Source organism: Antennarius striatus, chromosome 23, assembly GCF_040054535.1.
Source record: "Antennarius striatus isolate MH-2024 chromosome 23, ASM4005453v1, whole genome shotgun sequence".
Taxonomy (NCBI): Eukaryota; Metazoa; Chordata; class Actinopteri; order Lophiiformes; family Antennariidae; genus Antennarius; species Antennarius striatus.
In genome coordinates this window covers 5,307,138-5,318,580 of record NC_090798.1, presented here as the reverse complement: position 1 = coordinate 5,318,580, position 11,443 = coordinate 5,307,138, and the positions used below count along the sequence as shown (strand labels likewise).

Here is an 11,443-nt window from a genome sequence, read left to right as displayed (position 1 = left end):
TGAAAAGCAGGTGTAACATAAAGCAGAGCAGATGTCATTTACAGAGGATATCACTCTTGACCTTGCCTACTGATAAAAGCTTGATAACAGGAGGTTTTTTTGTTTTTTTCAGCTCCACAATTCCACGGGTTCGTGAGGGTTAAAGTTAAAACCTGGAGGCTGGAGTTTCTCCTGGAGCCATAGAGACTGTTTATAAGGAAGCGGCTCTGCGCGCAACAACCAAAGCTTCAGAGGGATTGAACTCAGACAAGAGAAACCCTGAAACCCTGAAACATGAGGCTTTTATTGGGTTTAAGTTGTCTGCTGGCTGCTTGCCTGGCTCAGAAACCTCACCACTGCAGTAAGTCAGCAGAGAGATCATTGTGATTTATTTGTAAAAGTGCGCGCAGGCGTGGGAGATGTAATTAGACTGTGTCAAATGTGTGTGTTATTGCATTTATAACGCGTTATTATTGATTCTGTCTCTCTGTCACGCAGTAAGTCCTCCTCTTATGAGCGGCGAACTCACCGTGGTGAGTGTTTATTCATATATTTATTCAGTGTTTGTCATAAAGTTGAAACGTCAACTCATGTCCTTGTTATCACCTTCAGTCCACACAGAATGAGAAGTTATTTGTCTTCGCTAAATACCTTTATGACGCACTGGGACAGAAAATACGCTTGATGGAGTTGGTCACCTACGACAATAAGACATTCACATTTGATGGCCTTCTGCTCTTCAGAGAGGTGATCAAAGCTTCCATGGTTATCCTAAGTCATAATAATGATAATAATAATTATAATTATAATAGTAATAATTATAATAATAGTGGTAATAATGTTAATAATAATAATAATAATGTAGCAGAAGAGATTTGCTTTGAAAGATAAGAATTAGACTTAGACATTGTTAATAGTTGATAGGAAAGAGATGTCTAAATGGAATGAAAACCACCTGTTTTTGCACTTTTGTATAAAACTCTCCCCCTTCCTGGACTTTTGCCCATCAGGGTATCATGTATGAGATTCATTACGACAATAAGACCTGCAAGAAGCTGCCCCTGAAGGCAGACTTCCACCCGATGGCAATACCAAAAGATGCGTCTCTGCTGGGCCAGGCCATCCTAGGAAGCTCATCTGGACCTGGACAAGGACTCCTGGTCAACACGTGGACTGGAGAGCTACCTGAGAACGGAGGTTAGGAAACAACTAATGGTAGGAAGTTCACACACCCACGTCACAAGATTAATGCGTTGATTTTCTCCTCTGATCACTCAGAAAAGTACATGTCTACATTCACCGAATTCGGATGCATTCCTGTGAGCTCGGTCGTCCACACCAAGGACTATGGGTGGATGGTGTCCAGGTTAGTTTACAGTAAAACCAGCGCTGTGCACTCACCCTTATAGGGCAGCAGCGATATTGAAAGCAGATGTATTTCTTTACATTGCATCTATATTTTATTTGACTCTCTTCCTGTTTCTAGTCTCTTCAACAACATCATTGGAATTACTAACCCCAACTTGCTGTACCCCCCAAGCTTCTGCATGGACAAGGAGCTTGACATTGAGGAAGAGCCAGTAGACTTCCACAGCTTCTTCCAAAAGATGCGCTGAGGGCGTCTGAACTATTATCACTCATCAGGCAGAGTTATAAGGCATGGCTGCCCTGTGGTTTACACAGAGCATTATAACCATCAGGCAACTCTTAGCAGAATTGTGGTGTATTTTGAGAAAATGAAGCAAATAATTGTGGGCTTTAGGTTGCAAATTTTCTACTCCTGAGAAAAGTTATTAACACATGCAATAAATCAATCAGATATTTACAATACGATGTACGATGGATCATTAACACAGCCGTTTTAACGTTACTCGTTCCTGATGTCCTCGTCCTGGAGGGTAAAGCCACAGACGAGCAAATGATTTGAAGCATTTAGTACACAACTCCAAAAAACTACACAACTCTTCATGCTTTTATTATAATATGGGAATGAGACCTTTTTATTTCTGAATTTTAACTGGACTTCTGAATGTTTTCTTGCTGATACTTAATTAAAGAGAATTTGCACTGGGAATGACTGACTTCTTGAAGTTCATTATTTCTCTTTTCCAGGCTCCAGACTTAATGATCACCTTTCAGAGACATTTAAGTGAAAGTGTTAGAAAATAACTGCTTTCTATTTCCAGTTTACAAAATAGAAAGCAGTTACACACGGAGCTCATGCGGTTTTAATGTTCTACTGAGAACCTTAGGTTCTGCTGGTATTTTTGTGGATATTATGGGTATGTACACCTGGAATACTGTCGGTCCAACACTGCTGGTCCAGGATTTGGAGTCTATGAGAGAAGACAGCGAGTAAGCTGAAATGGGATGTTAGAAATAGAAGTTGTATGTCCTGTCATGTGTTCCTGTTTTAGCCTTCTTGCTGTCTAACCTGTTCTTCTGCATGGTTGTATTGCTTCAGCTCCTCGTGATGTGCTTTGACTGCGCAAGGCATTGTCACCAGGCATGCTTTCATCCCAGTTGAAAAAAAATTGATGATCAGGTGATTGCACGTACACGAGAAGGAATCAGATATAGGAAGTAACTGATTCCGCAAATGATCAGCGTTTTGAGGTTATTGTTGGCTTTTTAGTTTCTGACCCCTTACAAAATGTGGTCACAATCTAATCTGGTGTCAGAAGTGTCAGAAAAGGCTTTTATGGAATATCATGATGTCACAGCAAAGCTGAATCATTTTATCCTATCAAATATTAATGTGAAATTTGGTCCTAATCAGCATAGGAATTCTTGAGTCATGGTAAAATAAAATAAAAATCATGGTTTGTGATGTCACAGTGGCCTTGATGTTTGACCTCTGACCACACAATACATCTATCATCTACATTACATGGACTTTGGAGACGAATGTGAAAAGGTCCTCCGGATCATTCCTAACATGTTGCTGCCACAGAGGCATAAAACCATAAACCACAAAACCCTATAACTTAGTCTGAAAATATCTACCTCTGCCAAGGAGAGCCAGAGGTTGTGCGATCATTAATTCTTGTTTGTTTGCTCACACATTAAATATTGTCAAAGGATTTTATAAAAACTACATGTAGGGTTTAATCTTGAGCAAAAGCATAGTAAATTAGATTATGATTGGGGTTAGGGTATAGATTCTGGATCATCTTGTTATTTTTGTCAACTTCTCTCTCTTTTACTATTTCTTTAACTCTATTAAAATATTAGGACACTCAAAATTAAAGCAGGAAAAGAATAATCCTCCACCACTAAGTTGGTGGGACTGGCACTCTGTAGTGGACCACAGGAAGACACATTGCAACTAATATGTAGCTGTGGTGATGCAGATGCAATTATTAAAATGGATTTATTGTGTTGGTAAAAAATAATAATGCATAGCATGAAGAAAATGTATTTTTACAGCAGTATAGCAATTTAAGCGCTAAATAAACAAAACACAATTATGAGCGTTTGGCTGTAGTACACGCTTCTGGCCACTAGATGGCACTGGATAACAAAAGAAATGACTGATTTTAGTTTGACGACACCGTGACCTAAAACGCAGCAAGATCATCATTGACTTATCTCTGTGTTCAGTTCAATTCAAAAAACTATTTTTCCCCAAGGGGCTATTGAAGTCGTGTCCAATTAAAGACACTTTCACAATATAAGTGGGGTAAATATTGTTTTGTCATTGGCATATCGATCAAATAAAACAATAACTACATTTTTTATTACTATTATGTTCCATTACAGTCAACATTAGGAATGTCCAGAGACAAGAAGTGATTCCTATGCAGCCTGGCGAGGAGTTACGTGATAACAGTAGTAACACACTCCCCTTAGCTCCCCCACCTCCTGCACACCAACACTTGCCATCACCCCCTGGTTGTGTGCCTCAGTCTCCAGCCACAACATCCTGGCATCAGGGTCCTCATCAGAGAACTGGAGAAGAGATCCTGAGCTCCGCAGAACCTTCAAACACTGCTTCAGCACCAAACTGGCCTTCTCTTTGCCTTCCTCAGATCTCAACAAGGCGTCAGTGGTGCCTTTGTCAACGATGAGATCCACACTCCCAGAACTAAAGTGTTTATGAAGCTGTGTGCAATCCAGCTCCACAAACTCAAGCTTGGAAGAAAGACTGTGAGGTTCAACAGCTTTGCCTCGAATGTGTTCCTGCATTAGTTTCACAGCTATGGGAGAAATATCAGCACATGTTACCCAAACCGGGAGAGGTGAATGTCTGTAAATGCAGGGGCCTAGAGCAGAAATGCCACAGCCCATGTCTACAACTCGCAGCAGAGCATCGGAGTCAGGTGTGGTTTGTAAAAGTGGCATAATGAAGTCTCGGACCGCATCAAAACCGAAGAACCACTCAAAGTTCTTAAAGGAAGTTGTCCTGCTGCTCCTCTTAGCGTAGAAGCGGTCCCAGGTTTCTTTCTTATCCATGCCTTCTATCAGCTCATCTGGACAAAAAACACAGATAGACAAGATTATCACTTAAGAGAATATAAGCAGTAAAATATGGAAAATACCAGAAGAGGTCACAAGATCCCTGCAGGTCATGTGGCTGCTTGACAGAACACTCCCTGACGTCAGAGGCTACAAATGAACAAACCCACGACACGTGTTTAGCTTCACCTTGAGTTCATTCCTTTAAACTTTAATATTTTAGTTGAAATTTAAATATTTTATTTTGAATTGTATAGCTCATCTCTTTAAGTAACTCTAGCATTACTTTTAACTCTTGAAATATATCATCACTGGATAATATTATGGTCATGAATTTCTTTACGCAAGGATGGAACGCCATTCCAGCCTCCAGCTTATCGGATACACCTTGTTCAGGCTATTTCGGGTGTTTCCTCAGCTATTAAGATATTTGTTACAGTTTGTGCTACTCAACATGTCAACAACGCTGCAGCCTCCAAAACACAAGAGAAATAAGACCGGAACCGTTTCGAACATTAGCGCAGCCCTATTTAGGAACCAAAAACTATTTGAATAAATGTAAAACGAAGGAAAAGTGAGCTCACAACTACAGTACACTCTATGTGGCTAACTAGCTAGCTTACGTGACTCATTTTGTGTTATTGGAAAAACATTCCGTGAGAAACGTTTCTGCAAATATGACTGACATCTGAAACTAGATATGTCTTTAATTAAACGTACTAGTGAGAGCGGAGCGCTTCCTTACACAAGCTACACACACCCGCCGGCTTGTCAAAGTCAACCGCTTCAAGAAGGTAGCCATTTTCCTCTGTCGAATCTTCAACTATGAGCTCAACTCTATCCGTAATTTGCGCAACCAAAAGTTCCTCCAGCTCATTTTGTTGTAGCTACCAAGAAAACGATAACACAGTGCATCTGATTTAAGAAGACGATCTTTGATAACTCAACATTGAACAGACTCTGCGCATGCGTGACAGCAGGCATACCAGGACAGTGGAAGACTGCTTGTAGCCTGCGTTTTCCTTGTTTGCTTTCACATTAAGTCAGCTTTTATTGGCTTGTTTTTGGCATTGGTTACTCATAAATTCTCTTTATCAATAAATTGATGTTTAAAATATTGATAGTATGAATAACTGCATATCTAAACTCACGCTGGCTAAAAAAGAAATCCCGACAAGAATTACGATGTAAATCCCTTTAATAAAACTCAATAACAGGCAATGTAACAAAGGAAAAGAATCCAACATAGAACAAGTAGATAACATTTACAACCACAAAAGAAAAAAAAACCTGTACAACTCTAAATGTCTGGAGTCATTTCTATTTTTCAAAAGATTTTTAATTAACCATTTGGTGATGACTGAGGGTAAACTTGAGGAGAGGGGGTAAGGGAGGCATGTAAATGTGATTTTCTTTAATTTTCTTCAAATACATGAGTGTAACCTCATACACAGATGTATGCTTCATCAGCGTGGCTGCTCAACTTATGTTGTCACCCACTGTTGTAGTGTACAGCAGGAGGAGAATGAGGTGAGCTGTGGCCGGGAGTGCTATTTGTACAAGATGTCGTAATGGCCAGGTCTATAGAGGAGGAAGATGCGTGGGTCTCCGCCTTCGGGGAAGACATGGTGATTGACTGTTCCTCCATCTCCTCTGTCCATGTACTCCACCAGGATAGACACGTTTAGGGCCTGGGCTAAGGCGATGATGTGAATGTGGTCACTTTCTTTAGACATTGGCTCCACCTCCTTGAAAGAGAAAAAAATATGAATAAAATTCTCATGTCATCTTTCATTTAAACTGGAAAAAAAAGACTACAAAAAAGGTACTTTCAGTTGACCCTGTCAAATTTTATACAATTTTTATCAACCCATATCCATGGAGTTAAAAGATGAGAATACAAACGTTCAGTGACAATTTTGAGCTCTCATCTTTTCATACAAATCGGCTGTGATAACCTTGACATGGAGTTTCTTATTTTGTTATATTTCTGATGTTTTTCAGTTGTGATTAATTCTTTTTACTTAGATTACTCTAGAGAAGTGTTTCTCAATTGTTTTCCGTTAAGTTCCCCAATTAAGAAGGACATTTTGCACCTCCCCATCCATCACACATGCTCTTTGGTATGTGTGCGTTCGTGTGTATTTGCATGTATGAACATGTTCGGTGCAAAAAACCCCAAACCATTGCAAGGAGCTAAAGTCAATGGCAAACTACAAGTAGACGTGAAAGCAACACTGCCACCCACTGTAACGGATGTGTAATTACACCTTATTCTCTTACACCAATGAAAAAATAAAAAAGCAAACACAGCATGTTCCCAGGGGTCACACAAGCCCCTATCAGGGGGCTCTAGAGAGGGTTGTGTTTGTCTACAGCTGGACACGTGACGCCTCTAGCTTCCAGAGAGACAACTCCCATATACTAAGTGTTGCTCACACAGACTGCCTGAAATAATGCATTCAGTCTTTTTAATATAAAACAGTTTAGTTATAATTCAGAAATTAAGTGAGATTAACAGACACACAAAACCCAATCCAGGATTTCAAGTAAAATGATAGTTTTAGTAGGTCAGTTTTAAAACATTTGTAGTGGCTCCTCAGCCATCACTGAGGCAAGCGACTCAAGGCTAGGTTGCTGCTGATAACAAACAAACAAAAACCTCTGACTAAACTGTTCATGGTCTAGTTGCATTATGGGTAATGTAAATGACACTGATTAACAGAGACAAAGAATGCATTGGAGGAAAAAGGCCATATCTGTGAAAGTGGCTGTATGACATACTGGAATAATATTTCAGTATATGCCAGTCTCTACATCATTTACTCTTTCTAAAATGGTGAGTACCTTCTAAACTGTTTTTTTCTCAGCAACATCAAGTAAAAAGTTCATCCATGTGAAAATCCAATTAGACCCACCTGCTGACAGAACTCCTTGACAGAACGCTTTCCCTCGATGAAGTGCTGAAAGAAGTTATGCTCTCGCTGCAGGTAGCCAGAGGTGAGCAGGCGCAGGTACACGACCACATAGTCCGACACGTTCTGGTCGTTGAAGGAAGCTAGCACCTCCTGTAGACTCGGCTGTTTCTCACACAATTCGATCAGCTCCATGAACTTGAAGGGAATTATATTCACATTATTAGATTATGTACATGTTCAGTTGGCCCCAGCTCACTGTGGGGCCAAATGAAAGACAAACAACTTCCATACTCACACATACACACAGAGACAATTTGTTGTGACCAATTCATCAAAGCTGCATGTTTTTGCAGTCAGGAGGAAGCAGGAGACTCAGTACAGGTCCCACGCACACATGGGGAGAACATGCAAACTTCATACAGAAAGGAATCAAACCCAGAACTTTCTTGCTGTGAGGCAGCAGTACTAAACATTGCGCCTCCTTCAGCAAAAACAAACAAAATTTCTATGCTTGAATGTACAGAAAACTCACAGTATTGTGAAAGTCTTCGATGGTAAACTCAGTGAATCCTTCGTTAACCAGGTCCAGTTTACTTTTTGACGCGACTGCTTTGAACCTAAAGAAACAAAATAAATTTAATTAAAAGTGAAGTTGCTATTTTAACTAAAACATAAATAAGCACAGACACAGACGAAACTCAAAAGCTATGCTTGTTACTGTAAATGGCAACAATGATAAATATTAGCTAAGTTAACTAATAGACGTCACATTTCTCTATTAAATACATAATATGTATTTACTATTATAGATAATAGTATTTACTATTATAAATAATAAATACATGTTAAAGCATTACCAACAACACCCAGAACAAGAGACTGCTATGCTGAAAAGACTAATAACACGTATCACTGTGACACTCACTTTTTAAGCTCTTTACTGTCATCAAGCAGGGACTCGAGATGTGCAAAGCCAAAGGCTCTGTAGAAACAGTTCCCATCTGGTCGTGTTTTACGAATATATGAGTATTTTTTGTATAGGTCCTGTATTTAACAAAAACACAGAAAAAGAAAAATAACAAATTAAAAAATGGAAGGAAAAAAAAACTGAGCAGCAGACAGTCAAGTCATGTCAGCAGTGAATAGATCCCTGGACTGTGGAAGAAATGCATCTCGATGCGGGTGAAACCAGAGATCAGGTGAGATTAGGCATTGACTGACCTTGATCTTGAGCTGATACACCGTGTCGTCGTTGGAGTACTCTTTCTGCAGCACTGACAGGTCCTGTCTGTCTGACACTAAAGGGTTGCTGTTGGCTATCTGGACACCCAACACAAAGAAATAAAGTCCTTTCATTCACAGTTTGGCATTTGTAGGTGCAAATCAGCGTTATCTGTGCGTCAGGTAAATTAACTGTAATTCAATTTTCTTAAAACTAGATCCTGTTTTTCATTTGATTCTGGTCAGAAACAGAAAAATAGATGGTCAACATCATGCTACCTAACGAACAGCCAATAGAGACTCCTTACCTCCTGCTGAATTCTGTCCTGTTGAGCGATTATGGCCTCATCATATGCAAGGCAGTTAACTCCTGTAAAAGGCATTGGACAGACTCATCAGGTATAAATACTCCAAATGCAGGCAGGTTGTCATGATGAAATAGCTTGTACAAGGTCAGAGATGACTGCTCCATATAAATCTCAATGAAATATGTCATTTTGATTCAGAAATCTGCAGTGAATCAGGGTCAGTGTTTATGAGCCACAACTGGCTGGAAATTTTGTCATGAAAATTTATATACCTTGCTGGAAGCTCACGTTGTGACAACAGCCCAATGTAGAGAACTAGTATATAGTTTAGAGACTCTGATGGTGTGTCTCAGTATGTTAGGTAATCTCTGCTTATTTATCAGAGCAAATATAAAAGTACAAATGTTGTGAAATTTCTGCATTTGTTTGCAGACAGGGTTGTCAGTGTACATAAAAATTAACCCTACTGTGGAACCCAGTGTTGCAGGAAACACATCTAAACAACTGTACAAACAGTATACTAGTTTTAACCACTATTCTTGTCTAAAAATTATTCAACCCCTTAATGGAGGTCGCTCACAGAAACCCTTAGGGACCGGATGGTGACTGGTTCAAGTCCAGCATTGAACAAAGTATGGAGTCTGAACTGGTAGCTGGAGTGGTTAACCTCCTAAGCACTGCCAAGATGCCCATGAGCAAGACCCTGAACCGCAGAAGCCGCTCCTAGGGTGCTGCCTTTCACTGCACCATCTCTTTCCCTTAATCTGCGTGTTTACAGGCCCTGTGTGTGTGCTGTGTGTGTGCGCTTGTGCATGTGCGTGTGTGTATGTGTTCTTTTCTTCTATTGCTATGACCTCCTACAAACACGATGGGGAACAATCACCAAATTCTGGCACAATTTCTGATGAATCTTAGCCCATTCCTTGCGAGCCAACGATCAAGTGAATCGATGGAAATAGGCCCAGTTTTTACGTCTCCTATTTTTTGACATCTGGTTCTTACAAACCAATGATAAACTATTGACAGCAAAAGTACTAAACAGTTGATATAGCATTGCAAATTTATTTCTGGCAGTTTCAGCGATTTCTATCAATGATAGTCAATATCATACGTTTTTAAAGTACTATTTTAGATATAACATGTCTCTGAAAATATTCATGGTGGACTTTTGCAAAAGCAACGAAAAGCTATGGTATGACGTCCAGATCTGAGACTTCTGCTACACAAACCAGGTAGTAGAACAGCCTGTACTGAAAGGACGTGGCCCTGGTGTCAGGGACGATTACTGCAGTCTGAGACCCTTCGAAGGAAGACATTCTGACAAATCCAGCATATTAAATCAGTTCGAATGTATTCTACATCATAAAGTATGAAATATCCCACATATTTAAAATAGGTACATAATGGACACAATGTTCAAACATTCAGCAGACACTATGTTCTTTGTAGCAGACATCCACCGTCATCTCATTCAACTATCAACATATTTGTTGCATTAAAAGCAATTGTGCTAATCCAGAACACCAGCGGCCGCCAGTCCGTTACACTTCGTTAGCTCCGACCTGTGCGTAAACAAAACACATTCTAGTCACGACGAAAAACGTCGCTTAGTTGACCTAAATTGGGATATTCACTCACTGACATTAAGCCTGTACTTTAAACGTTTCTCCTAGTCACAAACCTTGAGACTGTCACCGAACGCTGCTCTGCCAGTAACTACATTTAACGATCGTTTTTCTTTGTGTAGCGAGCGACTAGCTAACATTAGCTAGTGAGCTGTGGCCTCTGTTTCCGTTATCGCCGCAGGTCGGCCGTTGTTGTCATAGAACGGACAACGGCTGACACAGCAAGATGTCACTCGTACTGACGAATGCTTCACTCAAGACAGGGATCACTGTGCACTTCGTGAAATACCCAGTTCATGAATGTTTTTCTCACCCTCCGTATCTCCCTGTGATGATTCCTGCTGCTCTTCCGCCATCTTAGCATCCATTAGCCTTCGTTGTGTTCTTTCTTCTTCGCCTTTTGATCACGTAGAGTGGACACCGCAGTGGCTCAGTGCTTCCCCCTACTGTTCATCAGAAGATGGCAATTCCACAGCTAACCACCAGGGGGATCTTCCCCCGTGTTAAAATGCGGACAGCTGTAGGAATAGGTATATTTTTTACATTTTCATTCATTCGTTCATTTTCATGTACCGCCGCTGTATCTGCCATTTTTATTTTCTAGGTATTGAAAAGGAAGACATGTCTGAAGACAATGGAGAACAGCTTCCACCAGGACCATGCATTGCACATAACCATCTCTATGGTTACCGATGATTTTGAAACAAGGAGCTGAGACAGAGTGACCTAATCTTCGTCTTGATGGCACTATCCATTCACAGATTGAAGCACAAATGTTATCTCCCCCCTTTTTCAGTGTCTTGTAATACCTTCTTCTCTTTTCTTTTGTCACTTCGTTTGCCAGTACAGTAATCTCTTAAAAATGCTTGAATAATACTGAAGCACACATCCTTTTGTCATAGATTTTAAGTCACTTTGCAGTGGCTATTTAAAC

General features: G+C 40.2%; 3 protein-coding genes across 4 annotated transcripts; 1 reads left to right on the top strand and 2 right to left on the bottom strand.

Moving 5' to 3' along the window:
- Positions 1 to 185: 185 nt before the first annotated feature.
- Positions 186 to 2,053, top strand: epdl1 (ependymin-like 1). Its single transcript, XM_068308020.1, has 6 exons — positions 186 to 340; positions 478 to 512; positions 592 to 726; positions 990 to 1,176; positions 1,258 to 1,345; positions 1,466 to 2,053. Exons 1-6 carry the CDS (start codon positions 274 to 276, stop codon positions 1,593 to 1,595), a joined length of 642 nt encoding a protein of 213 aa, XP_068164121.1. The 5' UTR covers positions 186 to 273; the 3' UTR covers positions 1,596 to 2,053.
- Positions 2,054 to 2,197: 144 nt separating this feature from the next.
- On the bottom strand, positions 2,198 to 5,279 carry cskmt (citrate synthase lysine methyltransferase). 2 transcript variants are annotated; one of them, XM_068308019.1, is made up of 2 exons: positions 5,183 to 5,279; positions 2,198 to 4,451 (listed from the first exon to the last, which is right to left on the bottom strand). In XM_068308019.1, exon 2 carries the CDS (start codon positions 4,432 to 4,434, stop codon positions 3,778 to 3,780), a length of 657 nt encoding a protein of 218 aa, XP_068164120.1. In that variant the 5' UTR covers positions 4,435 to 4,451; positions 5,183 to 5,279; the 3' UTR covers positions 2,198 to 3,777. The 2 variants fall into 2 exon arrangements, with proteins under 2 accessions (XP_068164120.1, XP_068164119.1); XM_068308018.1 differs by having other exon boundaries at positions 5,158 to 5,248.
- A 344-nt stretch (positions 5,280 to 5,623) lies between these two features.
- On the bottom strand, positions 5,624 to 10,899 carry LOC137590461 (ubiquitin thioesterase OTUB1-like). The gene is made up of 7 exons (XM_068308096.1): positions 10,823 to 10,899; positions 8,885 to 8,946; positions 8,577 to 8,675; positions 8,281 to 8,399; positions 7,888 to 7,972; positions 7,356 to 7,550; positions 5,624 to 6,185 (listed from the first exon to the last, which is right to left on the bottom strand). The coding sequence occupies exons 1-7, from the start codon at positions 10,875 to 10,877 to the stop codon at positions 5,988 to 5,990; spliced, it is 813 nt and encodes a 270-aa protein (XP_068164197.1). The 5' UTR covers positions 10,878 to 10,899; the 3' UTR covers positions 5,624 to 5,987.
- Positions 10,900 to 11,443: the final 544 nt, after the last annotated feature.